This window comes from Pungitius pungitius, chromosome 21 (assembly GCF_949316345.1).
Source record: "Pungitius pungitius chromosome 21, fPunPun2.1, whole genome shotgun sequence".
NCBI lineage: Eukaryota > Metazoa > Chordata > Actinopteri > Perciformes > Gasterosteidae > Pungitius > Pungitius pungitius.
In genome coordinates, this window is record NC_084920.1 from 15,796,952 (window position 1) to 15,816,135 (window position 19,184).

Below are 19,184 nucleotides of genomic sequence, written 5' to 3' on the forward strand. Positions count from 1 at the left end.
CACCTCAACGGGATTATTTGATTTGAGTAGTGCTGTCACCCCATATTTAGAGCAGAGTACACTGTAAAAAGAGCATCTAACATTCTAACTACATTTTTACAGTAGTTTTTCTGTTTTTTAAATTGTATATAAAACACTGTAATATAACAGAAATGATTTGTAAACACAACTGTTAATTTAGGTATTATGTCAATATGACAATTTACATTTTTGTGTGTAAAATAACAATTATCTATAATAAAATATCTATCTCATTAAATAATGGTTTATGTCCATTCTAACAGTTTAACAAATGGTAGATAAAACATTTTCCTGTCCTTTTATATTCAAACTGTAAATCTGGATCTCAATTATAATGTATAACTATCAAACATAATACACAATGTAATACATTTTTATTTCAAAAATGTCATTTTGAATCAATTCAAGTAGTTGAGCTAACCCACCTTCCACATTTCTTTAACTATCATTTTGTTTTTGTATGTGAAGTTTACTCTTTCCTGCTCAAAAAAGATAAAATGTGAAATAAACCCTCAAGCGCTAATATATAAGGGTTCGTTCCATGTGAGACTCTGCAGCATCTGCGCAGGACACACAGCTGGAAATGGTCCAGTGGCTTCAGATGGCGCCTCAGAATCCCAGTAAACCTCTGGGTGATGCTTCATAAGAAATTCAGGAGCTTTATGTTCTGATTGTGAGGAGCAGGCAATCAGTTCTTTTTTAAAAGCAGCTCTCTCAGCCGCGTGAGCAGATCACCCGTCCTTTAAGACTTGAACCCAAAGCTGCCCCCCCCCCCCCCCCCCCCCTCGCATGGTGTGGTGTGGAGGCTCGTGTTGCCCAGCCTGACTTTAAAACCACCCGCAAATGTTAAAATACGTGTGGCATTCAGGACCGTTCTCGGACGGGTAATTGCACATCTCGGATCCTGGAGGCGGAGGCGTTCTGCTACAACGTCCTCGAGTTCTGCCGCTCGATCCTTTGCACAGGTGGGAACAAGTTAGGAGGTCGAGAGAAAGGAGCGAGGAAATAGGAGAAAAAGGGGATGAGGAAGCAGAAATAATTAAGAGAGTTTGTCAGAGAGACAGTAAGAGATGGACAATCCCAACCGAGTCCTCCTCTCAGCCCCCCTCCTAGCTGCTGGTGCTGAGGCCTTTTGTTGCGCCGTGTGGCTTAAAACCCCGACGGCGTTGATTTGCTCCCCCCCCGAGGTGCTCTCTCAGGCCTTTGACCCCCGCACAGTCCCACTGTCAAGCCAGGCGGGTCGTGATGTCACTAATGAATCACTTGGTGTCGGGCGCTGCGTGACAGCGTGGCGAGGAAGAGCGAGTGGAGACGATCAAAAGAGGAGCGCGACGAGGGAACAAAGGGTGACGAGACGAGACGAGCGACGTGATTTCATTTTGGACAAATGGTATACTAAAGGCTTTGTGCTGAAGCCCTTCTCTTTCATGCGTCTAATGGAATCCCCCAAAAACCACAACAGCTCTCAGTTCTCTGGCGTGGCATCAGGGCCCCGGTGTCCTCATCTCCGGACGGACAACAGGCCCCATGAGTGTGGACATGTGGGGATTTAACAGTGAGGAAAGAAAAATCTATTGTAGTCAACTTATGATCCATCAAGGCTGCTGTGTGCGAGCTTTAAACAGATGGATAAAGATCATGTTTCATATTGAAAGGCAGAAACCAGGGTACAGAATGGCAGCCCCCCCAAAAAGAGAATAAACTTAATGTATATAATTCCTTTTTGCTGATAATAAACAGCAGTGTGGTTGGATAACATTTCTACAGTATTTTACCAGAGAGACCTCTGATTGAAACTGGACTTGATTACTTTGACAGGCTGGTTATTCAAATGATGCAGATTAACATCTGGTTACAGCTGTGCTCCATTCTGGTTCCAAGCAATAATTGGACATTTTATAGAAAAACACTTATTTTCTTCTTGGTGCATATTTAAGTGAGAGGATTAATTCTTTGCTCGTCCTTGCTGAACAAAATGATTAGTTAACAAATAGCGGTACAAAAGTGAATTGGTTGTTTAGTCGTTAAATCAATGAAATTCAGTTTTTCCACAGAGATATTTGTGTGAGCTTCATCCGTTTCATGCAAACAGGTAGCTCAAAATGAAAAATGGATTCATAAAATGACGACTAAATATAAATTGGGTAAATAAGCTAAGCTAAGCTAATTGTTGTTTTTAACTTTTCTGCTTACTCTTCCTGGGGAGATTTTTAAAAAGCACAAAATGCTAAACTATTACTTTAAATGCAATCGAGATCAAATGCAACGTAAACCACATTCAGAGACCAACACACTATATTTTCACTCTTCATTGTGCTCCCAGAATATTTAGAATAGGGTCAACCTCTCCATGGCGCTGGGTTAAAATGACAAATCATTTAGATAATAAAAGGAGTGTGAAAAAACGAGCGTTCCATTCCAGAATTTTGGCCTTAATGCCCTAACCCCAAAGTGGCCTTATTCATTTTTAATAGTGAACCAAAGCAGTTCTGAAGAAGGTTTTAAGATAATTCACACAAGAAATTGCCTCAAAGTTCTGTTATGGTGAAGAAAATAAATGTATAGGACACCTTTCCTTCAGTTTATCACATTACACCACAATAGAAGCCTGTGTAGCGTATATATATATCTATATATAGATATACTGTATATATAGATATATATATATATCTAGTGCTCATGAGACCCACAACAAGGACGCTGCTGCTCGCTCTGATGCACGTTGCACACACACACTACTGGTGTTTCAGTCAAGAGAAACACTGGTTGAGCTCTAGAGTGGACAATGGGTGACAAAGATGATGGAACTTTGTGTCAAAATACACACATGTGGAGACGTCGCTCTCGTGCACCCAGAGAAATAGATGAAGAGAAAAGTAGTAAATGAAATAGTCTGCATGAATAAAGGACAAAACAGCAAGAGAACAACAGTGAATGTGGCTGTCAAAAGGACATGAGAATAGTTTAAAATCCATCAGTACTCATCTCATCTTTTTTACTGACCTTTTCACAGAGAATGTGTTACTGTTAAACATTATGATTAAATAACAGTTTCAGAGTAGCTGATCCTAAATATGGATCCTTATGACCCTTCCTTCAAATGAAAGACTCAAAATACCAAGAAGATAAGCTGCTGTGGTTTTTCTTCATTTGCTTCTAAATGAGATAAAACGTTCCCTTTTTCTTTGATGTGGCTGAATTTCTGCAAAAAACATGCGCACACAACTACATTACTGTCCTATGTGTGAGGTAAAGTAAAAATCCAGAGTCTGGGAGCAGAAGCAGACAGGAAGCCAAGGCCCAGAAGTCGATAAGCCTGTTTTCCAAGTCTCTCATGTCTGGTTTGTGTAAAGATCACGCTCCAAAATGTCACACCAGTTTTGATGAAATCAGCACAAAGGCCCATTAGAGAATCGTTTCTGCCTAAGAATTCTGTCTGTCAATCAAGATACGCCGGGTTTCCATGGACACGTGTTTTTTGGCTGCTGGAAGACTTTCAAAGGTCAGCTGCCGTAATGCAGCTCAGACCTCTGACTGCTGGCTGTTAGAGATTCATCACTGGTTCACAACGCTGGCGGCTGGTACATTGTCAAAGTGGCTGTAAGATGTCCACCAATCACAGAGCGTGAATTTACCTCTCTGATGGCGTCGCAGGGTTTAATAACGCTTTCAAACCCGCATGGTTTTCACGTGCTACCGTTTGGATTCGAGGACCCGGATCACCGTCAGGATCACTGTGACCGCGCTGATGAGGCGGCGTGCGGACGACCAGCTCGTGGCCCCCCGAGGGCGCCGTGCGGTTTCTGTGCGTTGCTCACGTCCCAGACACGAATATATTCTGTTATGACACACACACACACACACACACACACACACACACCGAGAGGACTGGAAATAGAGTCGACAACACACTCCTCCGTGTGCACCTCGATGTGTGCGCTGCGAGGTTGTGCGCGCGCAAGAGTAAGCGAAGATGGGAAGAGGGACATCAAAAGAAAAGTGCAGGGCACACGTATGTGGGGGGGTGGAGGGGGGGGGGGGGGCTCTGTCTTATGCAATGCCTCAGTCCGTCGCCACTGGCTCCAGAGCGTGATTTCCCCGCTTGTTTGATTGTGAGCAGCTGACTCATCTATTATTCCCTCTTTCTCCTCCCTGTGCAAATGAACAAGCCCTCTTCTTTTCTTCTTCTTTCATCCTCAAGCCGCTCCATCGCTCCCCCCTTGTCATGGCAACAGTGTTCGCTCGTGTAGTATTTGCTCTGCAGCACAAGGCGAGTTCGCATTGTCCCGCAGTCGCCCACGCCCACGAATCAACAGGCAGGCCGGCTGCACTGTGCTGAAGAAGTCATTGTTATGCAACCCAATCGGTCTGTCTGCTCATCGGCCTCCACTTATTCCCAAGAAATGGACAGCACTCTCCAAAACGTGCACGTCGCTTTCCCCTATTTTGCTGGAACGGCGTTTTTTTATCCGTCGTTTTACGGAGCAAAGTAGATGTCGACACAAAGGTCTGCGCCGACAATGAAACCCTGTGTAAATACAGCTTTGAAATGAAAGACGAGATGTGTGCAAAGGGGCTGCCTGTGACGCTTTGTGGAACTGGAAGCAACAGTGAACCTTTTTCCCCGTTATATCAGCCCAAGAGATGCATGGTGTGTGTGTTTGTTACGCAGCTCAGGGGACAGTGTGCACACACGAGTAGGGTGCATGGGCTCCTCTGTGTGTCCCTGCAGACGCATATTTAGTCACACTGAAAATGCTAAGCAGGTTATGTTGTGAGACCGCGTGAGGCGGGAGCTTCCTCTCTATTTCACCCCACGTGAGACGCACGCTGTCCGTCTCGACCTCATCCCGTCCGGCGCGTCTCTCTGTCTCCTGCAGCACGGAGGACAGCGAGGACCAGAGGGCGGAGGCCTCTCGCAGGAACTTGGGGTGTAAAATCCCCTTTGTGTGGTTAATGGCTTCATCTATCATGTGATAACGATTCCTAAGAACGAGAGGCCGATAGCGAGAAAGGAACAGAGGGCTGGGGCTCCGTGGGTCTCGCTACCTGCTGTCAGCAGCGGGGGGGTCGGGGGGGGGGGGCAGGTTTTAAGTGCAAGGGCCAAAGAGCTCGCAGCAAGGAACTATTTGACACCGATGCTTTCTGCCTGAGAGAAAGGCAACTTTGTGAGAGCCAACCTGCAAACAACCTTTAAGTCAGAGAGGGGCCGACTCTCGATGGATTCCCAATGACGGGCACTTGGAGCCCTGGGGGGGGCCGTTCTGTTTTTGAATAGGAGTAACGAGGCTATTTTTGAAATGTAAGGAGGAGAAGTAAAAAATAAATACTCCAGTATGAACCCACTGTCATACTGTTAATAGTGTAGAATAACATTCATTTCACAGAACTTTCCATGTATCTAATGTCATGTAGCGTAGCCTTAAGGCCGATCTTCTCCACAGCTCTCGGTCACACCCTAAGCCTTGTGTATGCTCTTGTTTTCCAAACCTTGTTCCTCTCATTATCAAGTGCATGAGTGCCCTCCCATTTAGGAAGAGATAGTGAAATGGAACCTAAACGAAGCGAGTTGGGGGGAAATTGTGTCGTGAAATGCTTGAGAGATGCAGAGAAATGAGCTAAAGGGGAATATGTGCAGCCAACTCGACTCCTGAAAGGGATCACGTATCTCTGAGTAATTCTCATGGGGGTTGCCCATTAAACAGATAGGAGTGCGATGCAGAGAAACTGTATAATTGAAAAGTCTGTCATGGAAAATGGCGGCGGGAAATGATAGGAGAGAGAATAGCTTATCTACCCTTAATTGTTTCTCCCTGAGCCTTTGAGAACACAATGACTTCCATTGCACCCTTTTATGATTAGAGCCTTACATCATACCTTCCTCATTTTGAAGTGCTATCGATTTCTATTGCCCCTCTTTTTTTTTTTCTAGCCTATTCAGAGGATCCTTTGCAACAATATTCAACAACCCTTTCTTTCATGTCTTGTCTCGTCACAGGACAAAGTGTCGAGTCTCACGGGACATTGTTAAAGGTGGTCGACAGTAATCGATATCTCTCTCACATCCACACCGGCTTGTTTAAACTAGAGATGTCTTTGTTACCTCATTGCTGTCATAGCAAAGCCAATAATGACCATTACTGTGCCTTGAGCCGCTTCCTCCGAACACATTTTCCTGTCTCACTGCTTCTGAAACATACTGTACATGCTTACCTTCGTTCATTATCTCTCTCCAACCCCTGAAGCGGAGCAGATGGGGTCAACCATTTGTGACGGCATCATAATGTGTCGCTGCAGCTGACTTCACACTGGAAAAAAAGAGTCTTGTGGCATCTGCACCGTATGCGAGCGGATGGAAGCCGCTCAGGTGTGAAGGACGTTTGATAGAGCCGAATGCTAAATAACACCTCGGGATAACAAGACCTCTTTATCAGAGGCTCTAAACCACGAGTTCTCTGCGCTGCTGAGTGCTGACAGATGTGTGGGAGAACAAAAGGTAGACAACAGAATGTGCACAATATCGTTTGGAAGGAAAAGCTGCTCAAATCTGTCTAATGACTGCAATTAAATATCAACAACAAGTCCCACTACGTTGGCATTGATTCAAGTGGAGTATTACTGCTTAATAAATAAATCACTAGGATGACAGACAACCAATAGTAGTATTATTAGTAGTGGGTATTAATTCCCAATCCTTTTTCCTAAATTTGAAGAATCTGTGTAGTGCACTCGTTTGAACTTTTTTGGATAACATGCATGTCAAGTTACTGGGACATCAGTGGTTAAAGGACAATGTGGACACGTCGAACCAGGCGAAAGTCCGATCCGCAAGGATCCTGGAAGCCGAGTAAGTAGACAGCTCTGGTCCCTGAAAAAGGGTCCGACTGGTTTTACTCTACCAAGAGAGTTCAAGTTCAACACTGGAAGCAAACACTTCATCTCTACTCACCACATTGCCCCAGTGACGTGTCAAAGAATGCCCTTGGTTTGGTATCTCAAAATAGAACAAATTTCATTTGTTTCACAGGGTTTTATCCCGTAAGTGCCCGGGGTAATTATTTCCAGAGGCTGCGGACTGAGCGCCCCCCCCCCCCCCCCTCGACAGGGCTCATCAGTCACCGGGCCACGAGAGAGAGAGAGACAAACAGAGAAATAAAGACCTGCTCGACTGACAAAGAGAAGCCCTCATTCATCATGAAACACCACTCGAAGCAACAGGAACAACATTTGGGCCCACAGTTTTTCCTCAAAGATCTTCCATCTCTGTCGGGGGGGGGGGGGGGGGGGGGGGGAAGGTTCCTGAGTCACCAGCTGATTTGGAAGCGTCTTTCTTTAGCTTTTTAAATGAGTGGAGCCCGTTGCCACCTTCTCACTGGTCTGCAGCCTCCTTTCCCCTCACCACTCGGCGCCCTGAGTCAGCAGGGGGTGACATGCTGCTACAGACTATGCGAGACAGACATAGAGGGGGGGGGAGATTGTGATGATAATGAAGTGTGTCCCCATGGGAAGGGGGGGGCTGACACCTCAGACAACATGTCAGCAGGGCCGACCCAGATACCAGCGAGGAGGGAGACAGGCAGGACACTGCGTTCCAAAGGTGGCTTCTGAGAACCTGTCAGCTCGGTGACGTCTGCGAGTCGGTGACACAGTCGAGCAGACCACATGTGATTTAAACTGAAGGCAAACAACACCGAGCAGCGCCTTTAATTTGTTTTACAGCAAAAAAGAATTCTCCTTCAGTCAGTCGTGGTTCTCGGATGATGAACCGAATCCGCGGACTTCTCTCGGCTTCTGAAAGGCTTGTGAGGTCAACTCCTTCAATTGGAATTAGTTTAGCATGCTAACACGCTAAACTAAGACTATGACCACCAAACATTGCACCTGGATTAATAGAGGTCCAGCTGATGTAATCCAGCATCATCTTCTCTAAACAAGCAGGATTCTGACAGCTGATGAGGTTTCTCTGGCTGTGCTGAAGAGGAAGTTTGGGGCTGGTGCCCCTGGGCCCCCGGGCCCCCGGGCCCCCGAGGCCCCGTCAGGTGTAAGTGTTGGAGCTCAGCTGTGAGGGGACAAAAGAGGGCAGCGTGCAGGTTTTCCAGGCTCGTCCCTCCTCAGCCAGCAGGCCTGCAGCAATAGGAGGAATCTACCGAGCCAGTGAAATCCAGGAGTTAAACGTCAGCAGTAACGGCCGTTCACACAATCTAATCACTCCAAGATGGCAATTTACTTTCTTTATTTGTTTGGAGAACAAAGAAAAAGGCTTTGTATGTCTATTGATCCGCACTAAAAATAACCCTTTGTTACCGACGTTCCACAATCGACTCGAAGCAAAACAGGTCGATAACGTGAGACTTTATCGTCCTCGGCGGATGTCGTTTGTTTTTGCTTCAGACTCAAAGACTTCAGTCTCAAGGAGCTCTTGTGGTTGTTGTTATTCACACATTTTGAAAGCAAGTATCATTGACTGTTTTATTCTAAAATGCTGACCGCTCTGTGCTCTCAACAGGCTGCATAACTATCCCTGAGCAAATGAACGAAGCTAAACAAGCTAACGGCTGCTCTTACAGCTAATAGAAAAGAACCTGCTTTACTGATGGTGAGAGTCCACTGAGGGACCAGATGGAGACACAGTCTTACCCGTCTGCATTTGTCTACCTGCTTCTTTCTTTTTCTGTGCTTCCTCCTCTGGAGATGCGCCTCTAGAGACAGCAGGGCATCCGATGCCCACCTCATTCCGCCAGCTCATAAAAGTGGAAACCTTTTAAGGGAGACAAATGATCTTTCAGGAGCGTCGGAGTGGCCTCCAGGGATGGTGAATCCCGCTGCAGGACCCGTCCATCCGTGCACAGAAGAGGCCTCGGTGACGTTCCATTGTTGGCGCTTTAAACTAAACGCGGCGCTTATTGATGGCATGCGCCGCAGGAATCGGCTCAAGGGAGACATCCGTACTCCCTTGAAAGTGTTAAGGATGCCAGCGAGGGCTAGGAGGGAGGGGGGGGGGGGTGAAGAAAAACTAGGTTACCAAAAACAGACCTAGTGCCTCGCTCCATTTCTAATCAGGAGAACGCGGGGTGCAAAGTGTACAGTCTTTCCCCCCCTCTCTTTTGTGTGTGTGTGTGCAGATGTTCTTGTGTATTTGTGAGCCAATAGAGTTGCGAAGGAGAACAACAGAAACGGTTGCATGAATGGATGCATGTGAGTGCATGAACTGTATGACTGCACATGCGGGTGCACATTCTCAGATGGGTGGCTGCAGCCATATGTGCCGTTCACAGCTGCTTACCCAGGGAAAGTATATATTTGTACATTCATGTGCCCTTGTTAGTATTTATTTCCATTCATGTGATGTCTGTTGCGCAACTCGTCACACTCTGAAAACCAGGCCCGTCGGAGGTGAAAGCAAAGAGATGTGTATCGAGAGGCTAAATCGCTCACAAAATGCCTGTAGTTTGCTAAAAAACTATTTCTCAGAGCATGTCAAAAGATATTTTTATCCCTTTGTCTTCCAGGGTGCTGTTTGTAATAGAAAAGGACAACGTGGTGGGACAGTCGATGTATCTACTATTGGACAAACTAATTGCAGCTAATGTAATATGTTATCCACAGTTCCGCTGTTCTTTTTGCCTGTACCCTGCATGTTTTATGATTGCACTTTATCAAACGTTTTCTGCAGTTTGCTAGAACCGAAGTGACAAGGAAGCAGGTTCTAACCCAATACAAAGTCAACAGAAAAGTGATGAATTGTTTTGTCCCTCTGGAGGGAAATCGGCACTCCATCTCTACGGTCCCGCAGAGCGCCAGTGTGACTGTCGGCTCTTCTCCTGCACCGCCTAATGTCTTGGCATCAGTGGGTGTGAGGGAAGCCCCCCCCCCCCCCCCGTCCCCATTTCCGCTGTACAAATGCTGCAGAACCGGGAGGCGAAATGTGGTTTCTTCTCGACAGCACGGCGTGGGGGGTAAGAAGTGGGTCACAACATAAGGAAATCCCCATATGGACGACCCCCCACAGCGCTACCTCGCCCGCACACTGCCTGCCAGCAGCTCACCAGAAGCTAACCCAGAGCCCAGAGGGAGAAGCCTGGAGGAGGAGAACAACCACGACTAGCCACACGCAGGAAGGGCACCGTTTATGAGGAGAAACACCTGCTTCCATACGTGTCACATGACAAGCACCTCTGCATCACTTGGTGTTAGCCCTGACATTTAATCAGATGCTGTAATAGTTTTGGCAATATTGTCGGTGATTGGCCTGCTGAGTCTACCTTCCCCCATATTGATTATTGTTTTGGGGGTGGTGGTGTGAGCGAATACTGCAGATTACAGAGCAGTTTGTATGTGAATATAAGCATCTACGGGATAGTGTCCGACCTCAAGAGAGGACAACGTGACAAAGAAAAAGAATCAAATCCAAATCAAATTTACCCAAATTTACAGGAATTACTGTAAATACTGGTTAATTATCTGTTAGCACCTGTTGGGTAATTAATGCCAATCACTGCCTTCTGGGGAGTAAAATGATCCTCCATAAAAACACTATTCAGCTAGCATCCTTCTCCCACGTTTCCTCTTTCCTTTCTCTCTTCCTTCCTCATTACCTGCATCCACCTGTGTGCCCTGTGCCTGCTGTTAGCAAATCAACGCAGAAAATAAACAAGCGCCGCCGCAAACAAATGCTGCAGCGCTGGCGTCGCTGGTGGGTTGAAGCGGTTCTGGAGAACCATCGGCCACAGGCTGGCAGACAGCGTAGGTGTGTGGACGTGGCCGAAGGAGAAACCTGAGATGATAGTTTAGCAATCAGAAAACGGTGAATAATTCAGGGCCGGGCTGATGCTGGGGAGTGTAATGGTGCCGGTTTGCAAAGCAGAGCTTTTGCTGCAGTTTTCCTGAGTGTATTTTGATATTCAAACCAATAGTGTTCTATAAACTTTAAGAGCTTTTTGCAAATTTAATCAGAAGTCAACCACTTGATATTTAACCCTGCACTGCAGGTCTGAAGCAGCTGCAGCGACGGTGACTTTCGTCACTGTCTGTAGTTTTGTGGTTGATTTTCTTTGAGTAGCTCCTCCTCCAGTCAGTAAAATGTCGTTACAGCACACGTTCAGTCGCACACTGACTTGGTTTTGTCACATCGTTGTTGTGTTTATATTTAATTCTGATCTGTGACTCTGTTGCTATATTTGCCATTTGTCTTGTTCAGTATATTGTTGCTATAACTCAAAATAATAAAAGCAAGAGCAAGCCGGACCTCAGCAGTAAACACAACCAAAAAATGTGTGAAAAGTGAGAGAAAATTGACTTTGCAGGATATTGAGCCCCAAATTGCTCCCAAATACTGTGGCATTGGGGTGTGATTGAAGACATTTTATTGCAGCCTCTGCCATCAGCGTATAAAGGTGTGCAGGAATGTTGCCAGGTAACAGACAGCGCTTTGGGGCGGTGTGCACCGGTTACCGGTCCGTGCACACAGTTCCTACAAACAAAGTTCTGTACACGCTCCAAACCTATTCTCCAAATTCAATTCAACACTGTTTGTTCACGCTGTTAAAAATCCGCCGATGCCACAGAAAATGGGGACTTAGAGATTTTGACCAATTGAAGCAGGAGTTAATGCCGAAGCAGCGAAAGCCCACAGAACCACACCCTCAGAATTGTGTCATTGTGAGCCAGCGTACATGTGAGGAGAAGGACGTCCTGAAGGACGGATGGTCTTAATGTCCCCGGTCCATCTTTCACCGAACCCACCCCGCAGTGGGATCTGCTTTGCTTTTTCCACAACCTCTCTCCTCTCGTCTCGGGTCCTCGGCTTGCCCTCCACCCGCCTTGAGTGTTTGTTCCCGTACTCTATTTATCCCCTCAGTCCGAATCTTTAAGACGTGGCATGTAGGACTACTCTTAGGTTGTCTCCGTATATCCGAATAGGTTGGGGAAAAAAGGCGCTTTTCAGATCCCCTCCGCTTTCCCAGGGTTCCTGAGGGCGGCTCATTCAATTGCTGCCTGCTGGTAAAGTTGACAGTGACATCTAAAGGTGCTTCTCCTTCTGGGTGCCTGTCTCTTGTGCTCCTCTAGAATGACTATTTCTTTAATCGGGGATCGGTATCTCTCTAAAGGGAAAAGCGTCACTTCCTTGTGCGATTGGAGATGTTTATCACACATTTGCATGATTATAGGTTGTGGTTAGACAGTTGAAGTAAGTATTGAATCGGCATGCAGATGCTCTGCTGCATTAAAGCTGCTGGATACTCGCAGGCTGAGCACTGTGTATTATTTGTAGCCACCTATTAATGTGCTCTCTGATTCTGCAATGAGGTAAAGCCAGTTGGCATAATGAAGCTCATTATGTTGCTTTGCGCACTGACCCAGTGGCAGGCTGCTTCCTGTGATCTGATGACAAGATGAAATGGAGCATTTGTATATATATCTATATATATATATATAGATATATGTATGCAGAGTGTGCTTTTGGCAGGAAAGGGTTTGAACTGTTACATGCTACATGCTAACCCTTGTAGAGATGATGTCATTTGAATGTTTCAATGATAAGACGATAATCATAACGACCCAATTAGGAAATATCAATCCTCATCAGAGCAGAAACCTTTTTGATTCTCATCCAACATAAAGGATCATACCTGGAGCCATCTGTTACATCTGTAGACATTGCCTTTAACATTACGTTGCTAGGCAACCACCAGCTGTTTCCCCTCCATGCCGGTCTTAGCTAACCACCTCTGAGATGGGTTATTTTTTTTAAATCGGACACCCATTAAACTGTCAGGCTGCGTCAAGCTATTCCTTAAATGCAATGAAACGGCGTCACTGAATTGCAATTGTTAAAAGACTACAGACTCAAAGCAACCTTTCACACTAAAACAAAACCCTGTTATCAGATCAGTCCTTCAATGCTCACAAGTTGAAAGTCGAACTGATGATGTATTCGGATGTATCCGGAAGCCGAGGGGCCGCTGAGGCTCCTCCTCGGCCTTTTCCTCCGTGGTTCCAGGCAGGTGGCACTAGATCTGTCAGAGCATCGTGACGCATTTCGCCCGGCCACATGTCCCGTATCCATGGGCCAGTGCCCAGCAGGATGGGGGGGGGGGGGGGGGGGGGGGGGCGGTGTGTCCACGTGTATGTGCTGGCGGCGGGAGGGCTGCCAATGTGTCCGTCCCTCCTCGGGGCAGCGTGGTGAGTGAGCCAGGCCATACTGAAGCCCGCAGGCCAAAGGAGTGTGTGTCTGTGTGGGGGGGGGGGGGGGGGTGAGATCTCCCTTCCTGTGGGTTAACACTGCTGGTGGCTAGAGCCAGCTCGCCCCCCCGGCTGTGTGAAACTCGTACATGTGTGGGTGCCTTTTGGTTTGCACATATATGTGTGTGTGTGCACGTGTGTGCATGTGGAGGATAAAGAAGGGACATGGGAAGTGGTATGTTTCTGAGGCCGATTGATCCCAAACAGACGGCTCTCTTTCCACGTGATGGACCCTGTTATCCCACCATATTTAACACTACATAAAAGTAAACTATTTAGAATGGTTTGGTTCTACTAGTAACATAAGCTACACGTTTAAACCATTCACCCATTCATTTTAGATGATTTAGATCACAACTAATTTGATTCTTTCTTATTAATTATTGAATTGATGAAAGTAATTGTTGATTCGTTGATTGTTCCAACCCTAAATTTAGCCGACCATTTTAACCATCAACTGCATCCATCTCTTTTTGAACTATACAAAAATTCAATAATTTCTCCATTACATGTTTCATATTAGCCATCCGTTTTGACCGTTTTCTTCCAGCTATGTCACCATCTGTCACCATCTGGCATCTATTGACACCGTGTATCCATTGCTTGGTAACTAGTTCTCAGGCATCCAATGACAGCCTCAGACATTCAGGTGATACAGATGTCTGTGTGAGGACATATAGCGGAGATCATTTCACACCAAATCCAGACTGCTGTTCGTTTTTTCCACACAACCTTTCCACATGCTCCCTGGCAACTGCCAGCGTTCCGCCATGAGAGGCAGGTTTCCGCTGTGAGTATCTCAGAGCGCTGTAGGGAAGTGGCAGTGGTGTGTATGCGATGATGAGAGCACTGGTTCCCCTTTTTATGAGAGGAACCGTGTGTCAGAATTCCAGTAGATTACAGAGGATTCAACGCAGCTCCACGTCGGGGGGAATCAGTAGATTCACAAGGCTTCCACTCGGCTCCTCATGGAACTGCTTTTCACTAAAAGGGACAAAGGATGCATCCTTCAAGCCAAGTGCCTCTTGTAATTTAAACACCAACAAAACCCGTCACTTAATGTTTAACCTTATCTTCCTTAATTATTCCATTTATCTTTTTTTTTATTTTTACGCGTGAATTCACATTCATCCATGAAGAAAATCCTAATATTTGCGAGGCTTGACTCCCTCATTTGAACAGTCGCTGTAGCAGTTAATTAGAAACCAGTGCTGATAAAAACCAGTTCAAAGCACCCAGGTGGGACGTCTGGCTGCTTCTCCCGTGACCCGCCTGCCTCCGGACATCCAAACGCAAACCAGTCCCGAGGTGGACGGGTGGGACGACGACGCTCATCCCGCACCGCGGGTCACGTGCGTAACGGGTACGTGCGTAACACACACCGGGGCGCGCGCGCACACACTCACACAATGCGCACAGACGTAATTACCTGTCAGCTGCGAGGTTCCTGAGAGCAAATGGAGTGATTCATATTTGTGAGGACAGGGGGGTGTGGGGATGGGGGCAGTCGGCTGATTGGATGCCAGGGAAGAAGGAGGGAGAAGGAAATGTCCACAAACGTTCTCTACCTTACACAGATAACTTACACAGGGGGTTTGCTGAGTTCATCCTCCTTCCTTTTTTTATTTCCGGAAATCATTTGGCCAAGTCCCCCCCCCCTGGCTACGATGACACCTCCCCGGCCGCAGCTCTCTCTGCGCCTGAACTAAGTGGATGTCTGATGTCGGGGCGATGCCTGCCGGCTGTGGGGCCTCCGAGACCTAATAAACAGGCATCTAATGGGGTCCCTGGGCGGCTGGGGGGGGGCCTCACGTTAAAATAACTAGGCAGAGAGACGGTGCAGAAACGAGGCCCCGGAGAGAGGAGCAGGAGGAGCCACCGCTGCACTTTCTGAGGATCTGAGCCTGTGACTTAATGACTTTTATTCCTCGTAGCCTGATTTGCACCTTTAGTGTATTTTTATTGTCGGGTCTGTAGCTGTGTGGCATCAAATAGCTGCACAGAGGAGAGACGACTCATTTCGACCAAGCGGACGGTCAATCGTGCCGAAGAGTGCGTGCAAGAATATCATGGGGGGGGCTAAAGTTGCTATATGTGCACTGACATTATATTGTCTTATAGTTCAGCTTGTAAAATATGGGTTTAATAAAGGCCATTTGCCTTGGCTTCTCAAGAGTCAAGGCACTTTAGAAAGTTGTAGTCCATATCGCCAACATATCAAGGCCTGCAGCAAAGCGCCATTTGGGCCATGTTTTGCCTTGATTGACAGGTATCTCGGATGTAAACTCTGGACCCCGGTGGCTGCATGTAAGTATGCTGGTGATTGACCTTACGTCTACACAAGAGTATTAAGAATTCATTTCACACAGATACGCAGCGGTAAAAACCTTTAAGCTTAACAACCAAACTGCTGCCAGACAACTTCCCCCCCGGCCTGTCATGTGGCCCCCGTGCACTCGCTTCCGCGGGTTTCAGCTCCGACACTCTGCAATCAGCTGTGACACGCTGAGGGCTCAGATGACAGCTGGGAAGAGAAGGTCACACGGTCACCTACTTTTAACGAAGGATACGCACAGCTCCTCTTGACACGCCTGCACAGGGCGCACGCATGAACACACACACACACACACACACAGACACACAGTGTTTTGCAGACGGGGCCTTTCCTCGTGCCTGTGCAATCGCAGAAGCAATTATCTATTAAAATTTCATCCTTTCCATCTCAGAATGTTTAGGAAAAGATTATAACTGCTGGGGAGGTAATTAAGCCTTCAAATGTTGAATTGAGTTGTGAATACAGAGTGCTGTGTGTGTGTGTGTGTGTGTGTGTGTGTGTGTGTGTGTGTGTGTGTGTGTGTGTGTTGCTCTTTGGTGCAATACCCAAAATTACAGTTGCAGGACTGAAGAAGGACAGATACAGTTTTACAATTAGATTTCTAACTTCTTCATTAGCTTCTGCCGCCCGTCGATTACACTTAAAAGGCTTTCTGGTAGCGAAGGTCACCCTGAACTCAAGATGCTGTCACACTGTATTTTGAGCATCAATCCAAAAAGCAGCAGAGCTCTTTGCAGACAGATACGGAGACAAAGCCCCCGTCCTTCAGGGTTTCTGGAAGGGCAGCCTCTGAGGCCTCTCGACTCGCTGTTGACTCTCTTTCCACCCCCCCCCCCCCCCTCTCCTCCCTCCTTGCTCCCTTAACCCACCCTTCTTTGTCTCCTCAGCAGTCTTTGATGCTGCAAGCGAAGAGGCGCAGGATTTTCAGCCTTTTTAAAGATTCAAACAAAGTCTCTCGGTTTAGAGGAGAGATGAAAGTGCTGCCTGCCGGGCCCCTCCTGGGGGGGTTGGTGGTTCGGGCTGGTCCTGTTCTGTGGGGGCCCCCGTCCCGCCACACAACATAAGAAACACAGGCCCAGGGCTCTCCCATTACTAATTGATACTTTCTCACTTGTGTGGTAATGATTAGGAATGTCCAAAGGGGGGCGATGGGGGGGTCGGGGGCTCCGCTTGGTTTTCTCTGCCCCTGTTGACACATGTATATGTAAAGTGCTTAAAGAGGAAGCCTTATAAGCGATAAAGCGGCGATTCCTTTACAGACAATCCACCCTCTGACTGACAGTCGCCATCAGCTGATGGAAGCTGAGGAACTTTTCCGCCTTTAGAGATGAATCAAAGCCATCTGGAATTGATGAGCACTATGTACGATATCTGGACAAACACCCTTTGCGAGGACTTGTCTTTACATCCGCCCCCCCCCCCTTTCTTAACTCCAGTCCGTCCGCACATCCACAGCCTCTCAATGAAAAATCGCCTTGCCCTTTTCAGTCTATTTATCTTCCATAAATTACTTAAAAGAAGAATAACACGGTCACATCCTGCAAATCCATATCCAATCCCCCCCCCCCCCCCCCCCCCCAGTGATGAACCGATCAGGTGGCCGTAGGATCCCACACAATTACCCCCCCCCTCCAGGGGAGCGGGTTCCACACTGCAAATAACAATCAGTGCTTCACAGCAACATCTCACCTCTCCCACAGGGACGGATGGAGGAGGAAAAAAAGACTCCAGTGGACCCCAACACCTCCCGGAGTGGTTGTTCATCTCGTTCCGTCACAGCACAGTTGTGAGACTGAGACCCCCCCCCCCCCTCCTCTGATACCAAAGCATTTTTTTAAAATGCAACCTTTTCAATGAGATGGGCCCTCATCCTGGTGTTGATGGTGTCTGTGGGCGTAGTGCTTCATGCTGAGTAGGGTGATGTCACCTTGTCGTTAGCCCGGGGAGCTGCTCCAGGATTACATGTTCATCTCATTCTCGCAAAAACAAGGAGTTACTCAACCCCTTCCCCACCACCACTTCCTGTCTTCCTGTCCACTATAGCACGCCATACATATGTCCAGTAGTTCTTCTCCCAAGAGAAATGCTTGATATGATCTCATCCGACCACCCCGTACTAAATGACTGGGTCATATGGAATGGATTCCTTTTTTTAGGAAAGGAAAGGAGACATTTCGTTTTTTGACGATGTTACACAGGATTTTTGACTGCAATTTGATCAGCAGTCAGAGGGAGCTGTCCTCTAAAGGAGCAGTGTTCATCTCCGATGCGTTCATCTCAGATCTGCCTTTTGTTTTGGCAAAAGAAATATGATGCAACTTTGGAACGCTGCGCTGACTTCATTCCGCGTGTTTATGACGCATATTCACTGTATGCTCGGGTCGGCACATATTTGCTTCTGTGTGGATGCATCTGTTTGATCTCCGATGTTAAAACACAAAGAAGCTCTGTACTGTATAGCAGCCCACGGGACGCAACAGAAATAGATGGCATTCATGCGCTCTGTATTCTACCACCACCGCCACCCTTCAAACTCCTGCCCCCCCCCAATCCCCCCTACACGCAAACACACATCCATCACCACCACTTACTTCCTCGCCAGCTCACACACACACTCCCACTTCCCTTTCTCTCTCTCTCTCTCTCTCTCTCTCTCTCTCTCATTATATCATGTGGGCATGAACCAAAATAAAACGGTGAATAACGGTTGGATTGGAAAAGCTGCACAAAAGCCAGGCAGATATTCTCTTTCTAGCACGTTGGGAAATGGATGGGTATCTGGCCGAGATAAAACAAAACCCAATGCTGTCATTTGAAATAGCCTGAACACGCCTGCGGGGATGTGTGTGTACTGTATATTTGAGGATTTCGGGATATGAAACGTGGTTCAGAAACAATCGAGCCCCGGGTGACGCTTGCATCCTTACATCACCCAGAGGACTTCATTGGGGCCTCTGACACCAACCTGGACACCAACAGTCTCCCCCGAACACACCTCCGTACGCTGCTCTGTGCTATAGAAACAGTTCACAAAGCTCAATAATGAGCTGTGCAAACGAAAAAACACTCACGAAGGTTTGTGGCCCTGGAAACATAGTGCTGCGTGTGCATCCCAAGGGGCTCCTCCCCCCGATACTGTTCACCTGGACACCCGCCCTGCAGCACGCTGGCGACGGCCCTGTCAGACAGGAGAGAGACACACACACTGTGAGGGATGCAGACATAACATGGCTAATTTAATTATTCAGTCCGGATTCACAGAATCTTTTCTTTTTCTTTTCTTTTTTTTAAGAAACTGTGATTTATAACAAAAAAAAAGTGATTCTCTGTGATGAATGAGAAATATCCCCCGGGTCGGTTTCTGGAGCATGTGACACTCTCGCCTGTATCAAATGACACCGTGAAAGCGTGGAAAAGTGTTTTCACTTATCTACAGTCACGCACAAAAGAGCGCGATGCCGCCTTCACTGTAGTGAGAGAAAACCGCCCCCGCCTGATGAGAGAAGAGCAGGCAGCTCACGTAATGTTATTCTATACCAAAGCGGCTGATGGACACACGCGCACGCACACACACACACACACACAT

At 47.1% G+C, this 19,184-nt stretch overlaps 1 protein-coding gene across 1 annotated transcript in view; it reads right to left on the reverse strand.

The window, feature by feature from the left end:
* shisa9a (shisa family member 9a) overlaps nucleotides 1–19,184 on the reverse strand; it is a 29,591-nt gene that overhangs the window by 9,182 nt on the left and 1,225 nt on the right. Inside the window, exon 2 of the mRNA XM_037463111.2 lies at nucleotides 18,670–18,776. Within this exon, the coding sequence (XP_037319008.2) occupies nucleotides 18,670–18,776 (107 nt within the window). The remainder of the gene's footprint in view (nucleotides 1–18,669; nucleotides 18,777–19,184) is intronic.